Here is a 19676-nt window from a genome sequence, read left to right on the forward strand (position 1 = left end):
TGGGTGGATCACGAGGTCAGGAGTTCAAGACCAGCCTGGCCAACATGGCGAAACCCCATCTCTATTAAAAATACAAAAAAATTAGCTGGGCATGGTGGCACATGCCTGTAATCCTAGCTACTCGGGAGGCTGAGGTAGGAGAACTGCTTGAACTGGGACCCGGAGAGCAGAGGTAGCAGTGAGTGAGATCGTGCCACTGCACTCTAGCCTGGGCTCCAGAGCGAGACTGTTTCAAAAACATAAAAAGAAAAAGAAGAAAGCATGGGTAGCTGAAATCAGCAGCCCTGTGGTGAATCTTCAGCTTCGTGAATTCCAGGAGCAGTTATGGGGCAGAAGTGGCTTCTGAGTCCCCGAAGGCAGCCCCAGCCGTGTGTTCTTGAATTCAGCAGTCCCGACGGCAACCTTCCAATTCCCAGTCTTCTGGCCCTTCTCACGATTCTACAGCACCTTATCCGTACATTAAAATCCTTTCTTCTTAAGATACCGAGAGCAATTGATTTTCTGAACTTAACACTGATTGATTCATTCTCTTCAAAGTGTGGCCTTCAGAGCTGATCCCTGCCTTCTATGTGGCCTCAGCCAGGCAGAGAAATTGGGTCACCACTTCCTCTGACTTGGCTCCACCCCATTACAACAGGCTGTATCCTACTGGCCTGTGGCAGCTCCCCATCACACTGGTGACCCAGTTACCTTCTGATAAAGCCTGAAGTGTCATTTCCCAGGCGTGCTGAGCCAGATCCTCCTTCCTTACCACGTGCTCCACTGACCCTTCCAGACCTACGAACACCACTTCACATTTCTCTTTGGAAACCTTCATCCATTAGGTTTGACTCAGCCTGGTGAGATCTTTCCCCCAAGCCCCATCCTCCCAAATCCCCACACAGGTGAACCAACATGAGAAACATCTGCCATTTATAATCACAGCAGTAATGCCAAAGGAGAGAGATGAAGTCCAACCTGGCCATCACTTTATATTTCTGCATAAGACAAACACAATTGAGATGCTCGCTTCTGGCTTCATACCTGTGCCAAAGCAAGGCTTTTTTCCTTATTTTACTTTTTTGAGACAAGGTCTCACTCTGTGACCCAGGCTGGAGTGTGGCCACGCAATCACAGCTCACTGCAACCTTGATTTCCCAAGCTCAAGTAATCATCCTGCCTCAGCCTCCCGAGTAGCTGGGATTACAGGCACATACCACCAGGCCTGACATTCCCCCACCCCCACCCCCCACGGATGGGGTCTCCCTATGTTGCCCAGACTGGTTTCAAACTCCTGAGCTCAAGTGATCTTCCCGCCTCGGCCTCCCAAAGTGCTGGGATTTCAGGTGTGAGCCACCATCCCTGCACCTTTCCTTTTTAAAACATAAAAATGGAAATGAATAGGACCAGCCAGTGGCTATGATGCAGCCAAAATGCCGTGTCTGGAAAGTATGCATCTAGGTAATCTTCCTCCGCTTTGCCAGGCGGTCTGAGGTCTGGGCTGGAGGCAGTGGGAGGGACAGGGTGCCCAGTTTGTGATCTTCTTCACTGCCGGCGGCCACAGACACCCTTCTTTTGGAGATCTTCAGCCTCATGGCTTTGGCTATCTCCATCATCCTAAGGAAGACACAAACAGAACAACTGGAGAGACCCCTCAATGTGACTGTTCAGGGGGCTTTGGCAAAAGGTAGCACACATTCATGCTCCAGGCCATAAAGACAGAATCCCAAAGGTTGCCAGCAGGCACAAAGCCCCTGGCAGAGAGGCAGGCAAGGTCCCCTCACCCACTGGGAACCATTAGCCAATTTCATTTTAATGTGCTGCCCTTCAAAAAGATCCATAGGGGTGATGAAAAACCAGGGTATCCAGAGCCCTGTGAGCAAGTTTTTTTTTACCTCCCATAACCAAACTTTTAGCAACCAGGATTGAGCACTTGGTAGAATCTGACAGGTTCCAAGTACCTGTTATCTTTTTTCAGCCTCACTGCCTGTGGGTACAGTTTGTGGACAGCCCTCAGAACAGTCCCTCCATGGACTGCTACAGAGTCCAGACAGAGGTGTGTTCACAGGCTCTCCTAGACACCCTCTGGGTTCCCGGATGTCAGATGCCCCTAAATCACTGACAAAGATCAGCTGACCCCACGGTTCCTGGGCAGCTCTGCCCCTACTGTCTGAATCTCCTCTACGAGGCCAGCCGGAGCCGAAAAGGTCACCTCCACCACCAGCTCTCCCAGTCTGGTCAGAGAAGTGCAAACATGACATCCCTGCCAAACGGAGGTTCCACCTGGCCTTGAACACGTCCCCTGGCAAACCCTTCCATCTGATTGTGAGGAAGCTCTTCTTACTAAGCTCAAATTGGGTTGTCCTACAACTTCCACCCTGGGCTGCACCCCTCAGACCCATACAGAATCCCGCTCCCCTGTGACAGCAATTCAGAGAATGGAGGCTGCCTGGTTATTCAGGAACAGAATGTTATGGAAAGGCTCAGGTCTCAAGGCCAACTACTCCCCTCTTGGTTGTGTAACCTTGAGAAAGTCATGTACTTTTCTGAGCCTGATTTTTCAATTGTTTTCTAGGGAAATCAGTGAGATAATGACAGAATTTAAGACCGTGCCTAGCACAGAGAAGGCACTCAGTAATGTCTAGTTACTCATTCGGTCAATGATTCATTCACTGAAAATAGTCCTCTAGTTCCAAGTTGTTCCCACATTTAAACATCCTCAGTTCCCTTGGTGGTGCCTCATGCTTTCCAGTGGTACCAGAAGTAAGACATCAAGGCACCCTGCAGGGAGCTCTTTATTCTGTTGTGCTCACCTTTTCTCACTGAGCTTCAAGTCCCCCTGTAACATTGTCAGGTCAATTTGGAAGTCATGTATGTGCAAGGCAAGTATGATCACATATGCAGTAATCTTCGCCTTCATAGAATCCGAAATTAAGTTCCGTAATCTAGAAAATCAGTGGCAATAAAGGAGAAACAAAATTAAACTCTCAATTTCTCCAAAAGCAAAATAAGAACATCCAACCCTATTCTCATATGCACTGAATGTCTTCCCAATTTCAGGAAAGGAAAAGGAATGTGGGTGACTTCTTTGCCCTTCCAAGGTTCCTGGGCCTCACGCACAGTGGAGCAGTGGGCCAGTCCATGTTTCCCTCTGAGGCAGACAGAGAAGGCTGGGCCTACACTCTCCCTGGACACCGCTAGCGCTGAGTCTGTCCCCGCCTGCTCAGCAGGGCTGCTGGGAAAACAATCATCCCGAAATCAGCTGTGCTGATTCTTCCAAGCACACTCTAGAGCAGAAAACATACTCCAGGCAAATGGCAGGAAGGAAGCCCGGGGCAACGCTTGCGGGTCTTTCCTGAGTCACCGAGTTGGGCTGCCCTTTTCTGCAACACTGCCTTTCCGCAAACACCAGCTCTGTGGGACATCAGGAAGGGCTCTTCAAAAGTATGTGAAGTAAAACAAGTCTTTATTGGAGGACTTCCCAGAGCTTCTAAGATTCCCCAAAAGTAATACTTTTCCAAAAAGGACAGAGTATGTCATATTTAGCGTTTGCTAAACTTACTGGGGCCCCAGGAGCCTTCCAAATGGCAGCAGACTCTTCAGCACTGCATCTCTGTGGACGTGGAATTGAGTCCAAGCCCCTGCTGCTCACTCCCAACCCTCACCCACTTTCTCCTGCACAGGAAAAATCCCAGAAACCACCCCCTGACCTGCCATTGTTGTACGTCAAGCAGGTAAAGTGCTTCAGCAGTTTGGTGTTGATGATGTGGGGAACTCCAGGTCCCAGGGCACCTACAACACAAAGTTGAGTTTGATCATTTTCTCTCAAAACCCTCAGGCCACACCTCCACCATGAGTTGAGAGAAAAGCCAGGAGCTGGGCCACTGTAATGACCAGAACCAGGTGGTAAGAGAAGCAGGGCCCACAAAGCAGAACGGCCACATCGAAATGAAAACATGCTTGGTGTGCTTCAGCCTGCAGCTTGCCCTGCACAAGAGATGCTGGTGATGGGGCAGTGACAAGAAAACACAGCCGGAGGCCTAAGGACGTAGATTTAACATGACCTTAGAAAACAAAAATTGTGCTGAAAGCTCAGGGAGAGATGGGGAAAGCTGGAATTGGAATGTGAAAATAAGAACTAAGTGACCAGATGCAGTGGCTCACACCTGTAATCCCAACACTTTGGGAGACCGAGGCAGGCAGAACACCTGAGGTCAGGAGTTCAAGACCAGCCTGGCCAACACAGTGAAACCTCACCTCCACTAAAAATACAAAAATTAGCTGAGTATGGTGTAATCCCAGCTACTCAGGAGGCTGAGGCAGAACAACAGCTTGAACCTGGGAGGCAGAGGTTGCAGTGAGACGAGATTGCGCCACTGCACTCTAGCCTGGGCGATAGAGTGAGACTCCATCTCAAAACAAAACAAAACGAAACAAAACAAAAAAAAACTGGCTGGGCATGGTGGCTCACGCCTGTAATCCCAGCACTTTGGGAGGCCAAGGCGGGCAGATCATGAGGTTAGGAGTTCAAGACCAGCCTGACCAACATGGTGAAACCCTGTCTCTACTAAAAACACAAAAATTAGCCAGGTGTGGTGGCGGGCACCTATAACCCCAGCTACTTGGGAGGCTGAGGCAGGAGAATCCCTTGAACCCAGGAGGTGGAGGATGCAGGGAGCCAAGATCGAGCCACTGTATTCCAGCCTGGGTGACAGAGCGAGACGCCATCTAAAAAAAAAAAAGAACTAAGCAAATACAAGCTGAGTGCGGTAGCTCACACCTGTAATCCCAGCCAGCACTGTGGGAGCCCAAGGAGGGTGGATCACCTGAGGTCAGGAGTTCAAGACCAGCCTGGCCAACATGGAAAAACCCCGTCTCTACTAAAAACACAAAAATTAGCTGGGCATGGTGACGCCCGCCTGTAATCCCAGCTACTCAGGAGGCTGAGGCAGAACTGCTTGAACCCAAGAGATGGAGGTTGTACTGAGTCAAGATCATAGGACTGCACCCCAGCCTGGGTGACAGAGCGAGATCCTGTCTCAAAAAAAAAAAAAAGCATGACTAAGCAAATACGGTCATGTCCCACATTACGTTCTTTTGGTCAATGACAGGCCACATATGTGACAATGGTCCTGTAAGATTTTGTTTGACACAGGGTCTTGCTGTCACTGAGGCAGTGGTGCATTCATAGCTCACTGTAACCTTGAACTCCTGGGCTCAAACACTCCTCCTGCCTCAGCCTCCCAAATAGCTGGGAGTACAGGCGTGCATCACCCCAGCTAATATTTTTATTTTTTTGTAGAGACAGTGTCTTGGTATGTTGCCCAGGCTGGTCTCAAACTCCTGCCCTGAAGTGATCCTCTCACCTTGGCCTCTCAAAGTGCTGAGATATAGGCATGAGCCAACATGCCCAGCCGGTCCCAAAAGATTATAATATCATAGTTTTACTATTCCTTTTCTGTTTAGATACATTTAGATACACAAATGCCATTGTGTTACAATTGCCTATAATATTCAGCATAGTAACATGCTGTATAGGTTTGCAGCCTAGGAACAGCAGCTTATAGCATATAGCCTAGGTGTGTACTAGGCTATACCATCTAGGTTTATGCAAATATACTCTGTGATGTTTGTACAATGACAAAATTGCCTAAGGATACATTTCTCAGAACATATCCCCATCATTAAGTGACACATGACTATACTGAAAAACAGAAGTATAGACTATTGGATGCCCAATCACAGTAACAACAACTAAATATGCCTTGTGCCTAAAACCACAGACATCTCCTGGGTTTCCAACTCTGGGTAGGTATGAGGGTGTGACCCACAAAGCGTCCTGGCTACAGGTGACACTGGGTTACCATCAGATTGACGCTCTCCTGTTAGAAATAAGCTGACACAACACAAACCTGCCACAAGCTTTCAAGATACATATGTGTAACTCATAAGCGCTCTCTCCACACACACACACACACACACACACACACACACACACACACGGCTGATGTTTGTTCTAACAGTCCCTTAAAATTTTCATTTTATTTGACCTGGATATTCTACCTTGCCTAATGCAGAATAGAAGTAGCAAATGTTAGCTCTGGAAGGACCCTGAACTCTCATATAATCCAACGTGGCCCCAATTTTCAGATGAGAAAAGGGAGATCCAGAGAGAAAAAGGGGCCTGGCAAGTCCCCTCGACATGTCAGCAGTACCAGCAGGAATCTCACAGTTGACAATAAAGACTTGGACAGACACATTGATTTTCTTCTCTCATTAGAACTGATCTAAGAATTATAGACAAATAACAGACTGGAAACAATTAGAATTAAATGTTTACCATAGACTTACTTTTCCGCTTAACTACCCTCTGAGCTCGAAATTTGATGAGGGTATCCAGAAACCATATGCATCGGGCCTGGCGGTCTCGGCTCTCCACGTCTGATGGCAAAGACTTCAACGCTTCTATCACAAAGGTGCAATGGCTAAAACAAGGAAAAGAAAGAGAGGCTTGTGTCAGGGTAAGATGGGCTCTGTCAGGAACTATTTCCCTCTCACAACAAGAGCAGCAAGCGCCTCTCACCCCTGACACACTCAACAGCTAATGAAAGCCTGGGCAACAAGGCAAGACCCCATCTCTACAAAAACTTAACCAGCATGGTGGCACACTCCTGTGGTCCCAGCTACTCGGGAGCCTGAGGCAGGAGGATCACCTGAGCCCAGGAGGTCAAGGCTCCAGTGAGCTGTCTGCGCCACTGTACTCCAGCCTAGGTACAGAGCGAGACCCTATCTCAGAAACAAAAAAACAAATGAACAAAAGCAGCTGATGAAGGCCAGTACACTCAACACTCCTTGTAACAGGAGGAACATGGTTTAGTGCAGGGATCAATACAGGGCTAGACAGTAAATATTTTAGGCTTTGGAGGCCATACAACCTCTGTTGCAACTACCTGACTCTGCCATTGCAGTGCAAAAGCAGCCACAGATACTACTTAAGTAAATGAACAGGGCTGTGATCCAATAAAACTTTATTTATACTTTACTTACTCACAGGCAGCAGGCCAGACTTGGCATGTGGGCCGTAGTTTGCTGACCTGTTTTTATAGTCAGGAGCATACACTCTGTAGTCAGCCTGCCTGGGTTTCAATCCTTTCTCTGCCATTTAATGTCTTAGGCAAGTTTCTTTTTTTTTTTTTTTTTTTTTTTTTTTGAGACTAAGTCTCACTCTGTTACCCAGGCTGGAATGCAATGGCACAATCTTGGCTCACCGCAACCTCCATTTCCTGGGTTCAAGCAATTCTCCTGCCTCAGCCTCCCGAGTAGCTGGGATTACAGGCATGTGCCACCATGCCTGGCTAATTTTGTATTTTTAGTAGAGATGGGGTTTCTCCACATCGGTCAGGTTGGTCTTCAACTCCCGACCTCAGGTGATCCGCCTGCCTCGGTCTCCCAAAGTGCTGGGATTACAGGCGTAAGCCACCACGCCCAGCCAGGCAAGTTTCTTGACATCTGGTACCCTAGTTTCTCCATCTATAAATTGGGGCCAATGATAGTACAGGTACTTTTCTCCTAAGGATTTTTTCTAGATTAAGAGATGATGCCAGTAAAGCTCTTAGAACAGTGCTTGGCAATAATGTTAAGGCTCAGTCAATGCTCACTATTATTTTCAGGCACTGTTCTGCTAGCAAGACCCTGGACTCACAGAGATAAAAAGGCTCTTCAAGATCATCTCATAGCTGCCTCATTTTACAGACAGAAAAACTGAGGTTTCAAGAAGGGAAGATTAGGACAGAGCTCGGGGACTCAGTTTTCAGACTCCCTGCTCAGAGTTCGTTCCTGCACCGGCCCGAGTCACAATCACATTAAGACAACTATGAACTAGTAATGAGCTCTTTTTTGGAAATATCTTTGAAGAGAAAAGAAAAAAAAAAGTAGTAATAATAGTAATTCCAAGGCACTGGAAAGGTGCTAGATTTCAATGACAAGCAAAATTTAAAAACAAAAATTGGAGGAACAAACTTCAGATTGACAACTCTTCATCAAAATCAAATTATTAAAAGAAAAAACTCAAAAGCAAAAAAAAAAATCTCACCATCATCCTAAAAGAAGCTGTTTTAATGGGAAAGGGGAGGGAGAAGGAAATAATCTCTGATTTAAAATATACAATATTTTAAATACATAAATTGAATGTTAGAAAAGCTCGCCTACCATATCATCACAGAGAAACCATCACTTTGGACAGCACCCATTCCCAGGCCAGCATTTGGGCCCTGTCAGTGACAATCAGCATCAGCATGACACTGGGTGACACAGGCCAGCTCTGGTTCCCAGCCCCGGAGTAGAAGGCCTCACCACCCTTTGCCCTGTCGCAGGTCCCATGCACTCAGAGACCAACCATCTCCCCTGAATGTGACCCACAGCTCCTGGAAGCCCAAACATTCAAGAAAACACTGGCTCACTAATGTTCAAATGCTGAACAGACATACCTCCTCACTGACTGACACCCAAAGGACCTGCACAGTGTCTGACTACTGTTGTGTCCCAACAGCACTCCCCAGAATCCCCATCTGCTTAAGTAAGGGTACCTGTTCTCCTCAATCATCTTCAGTATTTCTTCTGATGTGACGTTCCTGAAAGCTTCAGATGGGCTCTGAAGAGCTTCATACTCAGCAGGGGAAAGAACTAGTTACAGGTCAAGAATATAATCCAACCAAAATAGAAACATCCAACTAGCTAGATCATCTCATAGCAGCGTCATGTCACAGACAGGTAAACTGAGGCTCAGAGAGCCGAAGATCACACAGGGCAGATCACATAGGGGCAGAGCTTGGTGACTCAGTTCTCAGACTCCCAGCCCAGAGCCCATTCCCTGCCCAGGCTTTTCTGCCTTTTCTCATCACAAAGCCACTGCAGACATTTTCCTTCTAACTGGACTCATTGAGTGGTGACATTCTAAGTTCCAACCCTTCCTTTTACAAAAAAGGAAGGGTTGCCCTAGACTTTGGGCATTTGACTGGTTCAAAAGTCTTATTTTGACTATCCATGGAGAGTGACCCCAAAGGTCTGAGCTGTGGGCATTTGGCATTTTGCTGAGGAATGGATTTGAATCCCAGGGGCTGGTCCCTCAGCTAGTGAGGAAGCCAAGTTAACCTCCTGGCAAGAGCACTGAGCAACTGCAAGGGTTTGGATGGAGCTCTTGTGAATGTCACAGAACACAGACACCCTCAGAAAACCTGACTATGCACTCACATGCAAACATCTCCACTTGTGAAATAACGCAGCTTTTCTACTGCAAGAAGGATACGATCTTCAAATTTATACACGTCTTCAGGCTTGGTTGCATCATCATAGCAGGGAGGAAGGTAGAGGGAGTCATCTTGCAAGTCATTGTGGATAGCATCACTGACCAGAGCTTTTCAATAAAGAAACAATCCACGTATCACCCTCTTTGTTTCCAGTTCCCCAACATTCTTTTCAGTCTGTACACTTGAGACCACCAACAGTCCAGAAACCCCAAGTGTTCTGCCAAAGTGCTTCTGCCAAAGTGACTTGGCCTCTCCATCAGGCTGACTGCTTCAAGACTGCCATGTTCACTCATGAACAAACACGAGCTAGGCACTGGAGAAGGTGGAGGTGGCAAGATTCCCCTCAGGTAACTTAAAATAGAGTTGGGACAGACAGCTGTGCTAATACAGAAACATTTGTAATACAAAATGAGAGAAACTAAAAGTGAGGGACGTCCAAAATAGCCTTTAATGGCTTAACTTCTAGAAAAATTTGCCACACATTGTAGGTGGAACAAAACTTTCAGAATATAACGCTGTAACTGTCCTACAAGAATAACTATGAGGCCAGGTGTAGTGGCTCACACCTGTAACCCCAACATCTTGGGAGGCGAAGGTGGGAGGATGGCTTGAGCCCAGGAGTTTGAGACCAGCCCAGGCAACATGGCAAGATCCCGGTCTCTCCAAAAAACTAAAACTAAAAAAATTAGCTGAGTGTGGTGGCACACATGTGTGGTCCCAGCCACTTGGGAGGCTGAAGTAGGAGGATCACTTGAGCCCAGGAGGTTATGGCTGCAGTGAGCCACGTCTGCACCATTGCACTCCAGTCTGGGTGATAGAGCAAGACCCCTTCTCCAATAAATAAATAAATAAATTTGTGAAAGTGTTGAAATCTATATAATCATAGGGTATGGAAAGATTTTCCAAAAATTACTAGAATTCCATTCTTAATAGAAAAACTGCTCTGCCCAGGGCACAGTGGTGTGTGCCTATAATCCTAGCTACCTGGGAGGCTGAGGAGGGAGGACTGCTTGAAGCCAAGAGTTCAAGATCAGCCTGGGCAACACAGCAAGACCTCATCTCCAAAACTGGTAAAAAGAAAAGCTGCTCTTACACAAACTTGCTTTTATGTTCAATTTGAACAATAAATACATTTTAAAATAATACAATTAAATACTCCAGGGGCTGAATACCGGAAACAGAGCCACCGATCCCAAAGTGAAATGCCACCTCTGGAGGCTCACTTCCATCAACACATCAGCCTTTTTGACCAAAGCTTCCCTGCAACTCACAAGGACAGACCTGAGGCCTTCTCCCTCCTCTGTGCCCTGTAGGCTGTAACCCCAGCGCCATGACCTTGGCAGGCACGTATCCATTCCATGTCTGTCCCTGTACTTGACTGTGAGATCACTAGAAGACAAGGCCATGTCGGATGTTTCTTATTACTTTCAGAGCCTGTCCCTGAGAAGGCCTTCAGCAAGAGGCAGAAAGGAATCCAGCCCTAGATCCCAGCATTCCATCTGTGGATAGGTAAAAGATCTCAAGAGAAGAGAAAGCTGTCATTATGGGCAGACTCTTACGCCAAGTTCCAACTTCTTACCAGTCACACCCTTCGTATCAATGATAGTCTCTGCAGCTTTAGCCACCGCCTGATTCAAAGATTCATTGCCAACTCTGTTCATTCTCCTGGCATTCAGAGCTCGCTTCTGTTTGGTGGTACCAAAGGCTTCAATACAAGAATCCATCTGTGTAAGAGATAAACCTGGTTACTGGGAACAGGGCAGGTAGGCGCTGCCCCTCCTAGCTGTGTCACTATGGGGACACTCTCAGCATCCCAGAGCTATCATTACCTCACCTGTGAATAAGACTGAATCGCACCTATTTACCTCACAGGACTGCTGTAAGCACCAAATGATATTAACAGATTGGCCAATCAGTAGCATCTCCATCAGTAAGATAAAAAGACTTGACTAGGATTAGGGCTGGGAAATCTGTAGCACACAGCTTACCATTCTCCCATTCTATACCCATAACAGACAGGGATAATAGATTTACCATTCTCCCATCCTATACCCGTAACAGACAGGGCTAATAGATCACTGACTCTTTCCCCTGAGCCAAAAGGTAGCCTCACATCCCTTCTCAATACAGTGCTCCACGTAGCACCAGAGACTCAATCAATTTGCCATCTTGGGGTGAGATGACCTTTGTAGGGACCTTCTACATTGAAAATCCTCAAGTTTACTTTGTTTTAACATGAATATTTTCAGGCTACAACCAATATATTCTAAAACTTGGACTAAATCCTAAAAACAAGCATTATGCTACACTTGTATCAGCCCAGAGAACCGACTCCAAATATTGGCACAGAGCTGTGTTCAGCTGCCCGAGATGGCAGCAGGATTGTTCTCTGTGGGACCAAGGAGGCTTCTGCAGGCACAAACTAACTGTCCAGAGAAACAGACTGAATGAGTTGGGAGCAGCCAGGGAGACCCTTGTGTTCAAGCTCATTTCACTGATGGAGAAACCCAAGGTGTAGAAGGAACTTGCTTAAGGTCCCACAACTTAATTCTATCACACTCACCTTTTCTCTGTAAGTTTTGGTCTGACTGTCTAGTGCCAGTTCACTCTCAACTGATACATCTATCAAAACACACAAAAACAGAGAAAGAAAAGTCAATTGGGAGGCCTACAAATAGTAATAAATATTCATTTGTCTCTCTAAGAATAATAGATTTCTTTACTATAGGACTTCCCTGAGCCTAACATGAGTGTACACTGTGAATATTTAATATGTAGCTTTAGTACACAGTTAAAAAAACTTGGAGAATAAATTAGAGAGCCAAATCAAGGGGTCATCTGGCCCAACCCCTTCATTTTAGAAATTAAAAAACAGAAGGCCCACAGATGAAACGACTTGCCCCAGGTCAGTTCACCAGGTAGAGACAGGATTAGAAAACAATCCTTGGCTCTTTCCAGGAAATAATTTTGCTTTCTTGGTGAAAGACCTAAAAGCAGGCATAAACATGAGGTATGTGCTACTTATACGATGCTCTCTAATCATCTACAAAGTACTCAAATAAGGGGCAGTATAACCTACTAGACAACCGCACAGGCTCTGGAATACAAGCTCCGCCATGCCTGACAACAGCACAAGCTCTGGAGTACAAGCTCTGCCGTGCCTGACAACAGCACAAGCTCTGGAGTGGCCTTGCCTGTTATCTCAGACATCACCCCTGATAAGGTCATCTAACCTCTGTGCCAGTTTCATCATTGGTAAAAAAGAAAAAAAAAAGAACAGTACTTACTCCAGAAAGTCGGTGTGTGCAAGGAAAGTGCTTGGAACAGTGACTAGCATACAGTAAGGACTTAAATGTTATCTCTGTGTGTGTGCTAGCTAGAATAAACTCATATTTACTAATTTCTTACATATAAAAACAAAAATGTGTTTAATCAACATGTTAAATTACAATTTTCCTTGCCTCCTTGGATTTTACAAGAACAGTTGGAGGATGACTTAAATATAGTTATATATGTTTGCAAAGCAGGGGGACACCTAGGAAATTCACAGATGGGTGTCAGGACTCAAGAGTCCTTTAAAATTACATGTAGGGCCAGGCACGGTGGCTCAAGCCTGCAATCCCAGCACTTTGGGAGGCCGAGACGGGCAGATCACGAGGTCAGGAGATCGAGACCATCCTGGCTAACACGGTGAAACCCCATCTCTACTAAAAAATACAAAAAACTAGCCGGGCGAGGGGGCGGGCGCCTGTAGTCCCAGCTACTCAGGAGGCTGAGGCAGGAGAATGGCGTAAACCCAGAAGGTGGAGCTTGCAGTGAGCTGAGATCTGGCCACTGCACTCCAGCCTGGGCGACAAAGCGAGACTCCGTCTCAAAAAAAAAAAAAATTATGTGTAAAATTTGGCCGGGCATGGTGGCTCACACCTGTAATCCCAGCACTTTGGGAGGCCAAGGTGGGTGAATCACTTGAGGCCAGGAGTTTGAGACCAGCCTGGCCAATGTTGTGAAACCCCACCTGTACTAAAAATACAAAAATTAGCCAAGTGTGGTAGCACACACCTATAACCCCAGCTACTCAAGAGGCTGAGGCAGGATAATCGCTTGAACCCGGGAGGCAGAGTCTTCCATAAGCCCAGATTGCACCACTGCACTCCAGCCTGGGTGACAAAGTGAGACTGGGTCTCAAAAAAAAAAAAAAGAAAATTATATATGAAATTCCATATTAAAAAAAAAACCCCATGTATTTGTGTATTACATATGTTTCTCAGAAGTAGGTCGAGGTCCTTATCAGAATGTCAAAAGGGATGGAAGAACTGCTTTGAGGGAATAAAGCTGGAATTAATGCCCCTGAGGTATCAGGCAGATTCACAATGCTCCCAGTGATTCTTTCTTGTCTACTACCCTATCCTGCCATGGTTCTCAGTATTTAAGGGCATCACTAAGATTCAAGTTCTGAGATTTAAGGAACAGAAGCCCCTTGAACAGAAGCCCCTTGGAAGATCTCACACTAGCCCTGAGCATTTGAAGATGACAAAGCAGAGAAGTAATGTAAATTCTTCCACTGGATTAGGGGAAAAAAATAGATCTTCCCCAAATTAGTGCAGAGACTTGTCCTCAACATGAAAGTTACTATACAACTTAATAAGCAATTTCCTTTGTCTACCAGAAATTCTAAAACCTCTTTACCCCAACTATAACGGTTAAGAATTAAGAAAGATCCCTTTCAGCCAGAACCACCATCTTGCAGTAATTCATCAAAATGACGAACAGAAAGGGAAAGAGGAGAGGAACCCGATATATGTTCTCTAGGCCTTTTAGAAAACATGGAGTTGTTCCTTTGGCCACGTATATGTGAATCTATAAGAAAGGTGATATTGTAGATGTCAAGGGAATGGGTACTGTTCAAAAAGGAATGCCCCACAAGTGTGACCATGGCAAAACTGGAAGAGTCTACAATGTTCCCCAGCACACTGCTGGCATTGTTGTAAACAAACAAGTTAAGGGCAAGATTCTTGCCAAGAGAATTAATGTGCAGCACATTAAGCACTCTAAGAGCCGAGAAAGCTTCCTGAAACACGTGAAGAAAGATGATTAGAAAAAGAAAGAAGCCAAAGAGAAAGGTACCTGGGTTCAACTGAAGCACCAGCCTGCTCCACCCAGAGAAGCACACTTTGTGAGAACCAATGGGAACGAGCCTGAGCTGCTGGAACCTATCCCCTATGAATTCATGGCATAATAGGTGTTTAAAAAATAAAAGACCTCTGGACTGTAAAAATGTTTCTCTTTATTGAGCAGAAGTGTGGTGTCCTCTCCCCCAAATATTTAAAGCAAATTTTAATTACGTCCTAGTTCATTATATAATGTCTTTACTATTCAAATTTAATGTACCTCTTGCTGAAAGATGTGAGGTAGCTTATTGTGCAACAAATTGTTTGTGCAACAAATTCGATTGTTTAGAAAATAGCCAGGTATTACGTATGAAATATTTGTACTGGTTTGAAGATAGACCCTCGAAATCATCAAGGAAGAAATAAAATAATTTACAAAAATAAAAAATAAAAAGAATTAAGGCAGTTCTTTGAGGCAAAAGATTTTATATCAGACATGTCCTCTAATATTCTGCTCTGATCACTGCTCAGCTTGCTTTTATGAACCTCTGATCTCAAGTCTCTAAACACTATGGGGACAGGATCTGTGTCTGTCTTGCTTACTGCCACATCCACAGCCCCAGCTTGGTGCCTGGTACATTAGGTTATCAATAAGTGTGTGCTGAATAAAAACTCTAGGCTGGGCGCAGTGGCTCACGCCTGTAATCCCAGCACTTTGGGAGGCCAAGGCTGATGGATCACCTGAGGTCAAGAGTTTGAGAACAGCCTGGCCAACATGGTGAAACCCCGTCTCTACTAAAAATACAAAAATTAGCCAGGTGTGGTGATGTGCGCCTGTGATCTCAGCTACTCAGGAGGCTGAGGCAGAAGAACTGCTTGAATCCGGGAGGTGGAGGTTGTAGTGAGCCGAGATTGCACCATTGCACTCTAGCCTGGGTGACAGAGTAGGACTCCATCTCAAAAAAAAAAAAGTATACATATATAAAACCATTTTCTCAACACAGACAAAGCAGAAAAAACAGAATAAATAAAAGTAACTACAAAATGTGTTTTGTAAATCTAAAACTCAAGCCAACTCATCCAGCAAACCCAAACTATGCATTGTTTCTGACAGCTTTCATGACTGGGACCTACCTGAAAACAGTGGCTGCATGTTGAATAATTCAGCATCGTATACTTCCATTTGGCCAGAGGTCTTGTTCAAAATTCCCACAAAATGCCTGAATAAAGAAGGAATAATACAAGTAATAACGGATTATTCAAAAGTATTATTTGTACAGCTTCCTTTTTTTTTTTTTTTTTGAGACAGAGTCTTGCTGTCGCCCAGGTTGGAGTGGAGTGATCCTGGCTCACAGCAACCTCACAACACCTCCCGGGTTCAAGCAATTCTCCTGTCTCAGCCTGTCGGGTAGCCGGGATTACAGGCACATGCCACCATGCCTGGCTAATTTTTGTATTTTTAATAGAGATGGGGTTTCACCACGTTGGCCAGGCTGGTCTAACTCCTGACCTCAGGTGACCTGCCCCTATCAGCCTCCCAAAGTGCTGGGATTACAGGTGTGAGCCACTGCGCCTGGCCCTTTTTCCTGTTTAAAAGTTCTCAACCTTGCCGGGCGCGTTGGCTCAAGCCTGTAATCCCAGCACTTTGGGAGGCCGAGACGGGCGGATCACGAGGTCAGGAGATTGAGACCATCCTGGCTAACACGGTGAAACCCCATCTCTACTAAAAAATACAAAAAACTAGCCAGGCGAGGGGGTGGGCGCCTGTAGTCCCAGCTACTCAGGAGGCTGAGGCAGGAGAATGGCATAAACCCCAGAGGCGGAGCTTGCAGTGAGCTGAGATCCGGCCACTGCACTCCAGCCTGGGCGACAGAGCAAGACTCAGTCTCAAAAAAATAAAAAAATAAATAAAATAAAAGTTCTCAACCTTCTCTCTGCCCACACACCTGAGAAATGCATCACCTACTCATGGGTAACAATAATCTCCCTCTACCCCTACCCCACAGCAATTCTCTGCATAGAGAGGGAAAAGGAAAGGATGGATGGGATGGGAGGATATGAGGTGGTTCTGGAAAACAAAGAAAAAAGCTACCAGGTGATTCTGGTAGTTGATCACATTCGGGCTCGCTGCTGTACTGTAATGGAAAACTCTTTTGGGGTGTAGGAATCTAGAATTACACTAGAATTTATGGCACAACAGTTTTATGGAGGCAAAATCAAGTAAACGGGAAGGAGACCAGTTGGAACTAGGGCATCGTTGAGAGGGGAGAGTGCAGGGTTAGTAGTTCTCAGCACCTATACAGCAATCTGACCTCTATTGGAGTATGGTCCAGTAAGGCTCAGAAAGGGCCTGGTTTGTAGTTCATTGTTGGGTACCATCACAGGGCCCTGTCTGCATCATGCCAGCCCCCGAGAGTGATATAGTTGAGGTTGGACAATCTTCATTGTACAGACTAGGGGTCAGTGATGGGCAGAGTTACCCAGCCGCTCAGTCAAACAGCAGCACAGAGGGATGAGAATCCCAGGCTTCTCTTTCCCAGCCCAGAGCCTTCAACACTACCAAGTTCTTTACCTGTCGTTAGTTCCCAGGTAAACTTCACGCAAGCTTTGACCTACTAGTCACACATTCCAAATTAATGGAGAGAGCTGCCTTTTGGAATAAGACAGCTATAAACAAACAAGGTTACAAATGAGGTTTTTAGGAAATTCAAGTTATCTTTCCTTTCCAGCAATGTCTACAGGTGAGGGGAAGGGCTCTATGTCTAATAGGAACACAGGAATCACCTAGTAAACCGCTCTAGATGGCTCCTACTGCCCTTAAAACAGACAGGAAACAGCAGTGCCAGTGCTGCCACCACTCCCAACCCCATCACCCTTCCCGCTGTCCCTTCCCCTGCCATTACCTGCACAAAGTGTTGCATTTGAGGGCTCCAGTACCAAAATTGTTTCCCACATAGGAAAGTCTATCTGTTTCAGCTGCCTAAAATGCAGAGAGGAGAAACTCCATTTACAACCAATGTTGAAAGGTATTAAGCATCATCTCTCTTTTCTACATTTGCTGAGGCTTTTGAATCCAGACTCACAATGGATTAGAACTAGTTCATCTCTGGCAGATGATCCAGCTCTACTCTCTCTAAGGGAATATGGGGTGTCCCTGCGGGGGAAGCAAGACAACTTTTGGAAGAGAAGCCTCAGATGGTGCTAGCTTCTAAATGGTATGAAAAGCTCTTGGGGGAATTCTATCACAAGACTTGAGAGAGAGGCCCTGGGCTTCTAGCACTTATAGGCATGCAACAAAGTGATTCTGTAAGCAATCTCTCTTTGGCCCAAAGTCCAAGCCCTTTTTCACCTTCTTTGCCCATCTCTCCCATGACTGTTCTTTGTATACTCTCAGGACCATGGCTGATTGACTCCCCAATCATAAGCAAGCTTTCCTGCTTCTCTGCATTTGTCCTCGCTATCCTTTTCACTTAGAACACCAAACCTTGACTGCCAAACCCTCGTTCCAGCCTTCAAAGCTCAGCTCCAACATGACCTCCCCAAGGAAGGCATTCTGGCAGAGACCTCTCCTCCCACTGAGCTCACTCTGCCCTGTAATCTTCCGCACGTGGCCTCAGAGCTTTGTGTAAAAGTGTCCCTCACAGCCAGTTCTCATCTCTCTAGAGCAGAGGTTCTCAATCCAGGGAAATCCACTCTGGTGCTACTGGCATCCAGTGAGTAGAGACTAGGGATGCTGCCCCCACAGCAAAGAATTATTGGCCCCAAAAGTCAATAGTCCTGAGGTTAAGAAACCCTGTTCTAGAGTATGAACTCCGAGTGGGGCTAGGCCTGATTTGGCTGTTTTCCTAGAAGCTTGCAGCACAGGGATACAGAGGAGGTTCCATAAATGCTTGTTGAAAGAATAAATGAATGAAAGATGGAGCCTGTCCCCACATCCCAAGTTGCTGGGCATCAGAGTTCTTCAAAGGTCCATTTGCTACTACTCTCCTGTTTCTCCCCTCACTCCCTCCCACACCACCCACTCCCAGGCGCCTTCTGAGCCCTGCAGAGTGGAGACAGCTGGCAACTGCTTCACTTACCAGGATCCGTTGATTCCTCTTCCTGGGGTTGGTGGAATCTTTGTTCTCATACAAGGTAAAGCGCATGTTGCTCGGACTCTGTAGCTTCCCGTTGGAGAACTGGACTGTAAGAGTGCAGCCCAAGAATCAGGTGAGAGCAGAAGGCCACACAATGTACGGTGGGACTAGACTGTCACTGGGAGGGAGTGAGTGTCAGAATGGGGATGGCAAGGAAGCTCGGGTCCTGACCCAAAGGGAACTAGAGGAGATCCGGGGCCAGCTGAGAAGAGGGGTTAGGGAGGTGGGAGAATCCTGGGGAGGGGCTGTGACAGGGGAGAATGTCTCGCGGAAGGAGGCTGACAGCAGACGCCTGGTCCACACCTAAAGTGACAGAAGGAACCCCCGCCCAGTGAAGAGAGGGAAACGGGGGAGGTGGGAGACCTGGTGGGTGAGGGGACAGCAGGGTCCTGGACACAGCCCTGGGGAGCGGGTGAGTGGGATGTCCCAATCCGGCTGGGCGGTAGTGACAGAAAGACGGACAGGGCAGCCCCGACCGAGCCCAGGAGAGTGGTGGAGACTACAGGCGTCCTGGCCCCGCTGGGGAGAAGCCTAACGGAGTGCGAGGGGACAGCTGAGATACCGAGACGGAAGGGGGGAGGGTTAGAGGAGCACTGCTCCAGCTCTGCAGTCTTTACCCAGTACAGCTCTCTGGCTCCCGTCGGGCGCCCCACAATACTGCCACCTCGCACTCGGCAACACCTCCGCCGCCATCTCGCCTGTCTGTCCGCCAAGTACAGCAGTTAAGACAGCAGTAGCCACAAATCCGCTTTTAAACACGCGGGAGCCTAGGCCGCGCGGCAGGCCGGAAAAGGCGTGGCCCCAGCCGGGCACCGCCCACAGTGCGCGAGCCGCGTGTCCCCGCCCCCCGCGCGGAGAGGCGCGGTCTCCGCCCACAAGGTGCCACATACTCGCGCGACTGGCCGAGGCGCAGCACGTGATTAGCTCAGCGCTCGCCTGCACTCTGGGTGTTGTAGGTCCAGAGCCTGAGGCGTCCTACGGCTTCAGCCTAAGCTTGCTGTGAGCGTTCTTCCGGCTCAGCACAGTCTAGAGAGAGTGTCGTCTCTCTCCTACCGTGACAAACACGTCTTCCCAAGACCTGAAAGACCAAGTTCAAATTTAGAATTCTCTAACAGGAACTCCTTGAGCCCCAACTAAATGTGGCCGCT

General features: G+C 47.0%; 1 protein-coding gene and 1 pseudogene across 1 annotated transcript; one reads left to right on the top strand and one right to left on the bottom strand.

Annotated features, from left to right (window-relative positions):
* Nucleotides 1–946: 946 nt before the first annotated feature.
* On the bottom strand, nt 947–19344 carry POLR1E (RNA polymerase I subunit E). Its single transcript, XM_050762191.1, has 12 exons — nt 19146–19344; nt 18472–18575; nt 17296–17372; nt 15527–15612; nt 11848–11906; nt 10864–11008; nt 9284–9391; nt 8565–8661; nt 6331–6464; nt 3690–3771; nt 2793–2924; nt 947–1596 (listed from the first exon to the last, which is right to left on the bottom strand). The coding sequence occupies exons 1-12, from the start codon at nt 19219–19221 to the stop codon at nt 1437–1439; spliced, it is 1260 nt and encodes a 419-aa protein (XP_050618148.1). The 5' UTR covers nt 19222–19344; the 3' UTR covers nt 947–1436.
* Nucleotides 13517–14596, top strand: LOC126938100 (60S ribosomal protein L21-like; annotated as a pseudogene).
* Nucleotides 19345–19676: the final 332 nt, after the last annotated feature.

This window comes from Macaca thibetana, chromosome 15, assembly GCF_024542745.1.
Source record: "Macaca thibetana thibetana isolate TM-01 chromosome 15, ASM2454274v1, whole genome shotgun sequence".
In the NCBI taxonomy this organism is placed as follows: domain Eukaryota; kingdom Metazoa; phylum Chordata; class Mammalia; order Primates; family Cercopithecidae; genus Macaca; species Macaca thibetana.

Excerpts from the sequence above, each read along its gene's own strand:
- POLR1E (XM_050762191.1), bottom strand. The coding sequence starts at position 19,221 with ATGGCGGCGGAGGTGTTGCCGAGTGCGAGGTGGCAGTATTGTGGGGCG. Across the intron at positions 18,576-19,145 it reads GAGCCAGAGAGCTGTACTGG|TCCAGTTCTCCAACGGGAAG; the intron begins GTAAAGACTGCA and ends GCACTCTTACAG. Across the intron at positions 9,392-10,863 it reads TGATACGAAGGGTGTGACTG|CTCTGGTCAGTGATGCTATC; the intron begins GTAAGAAGTTGG and ends TTTATTGAAAAG.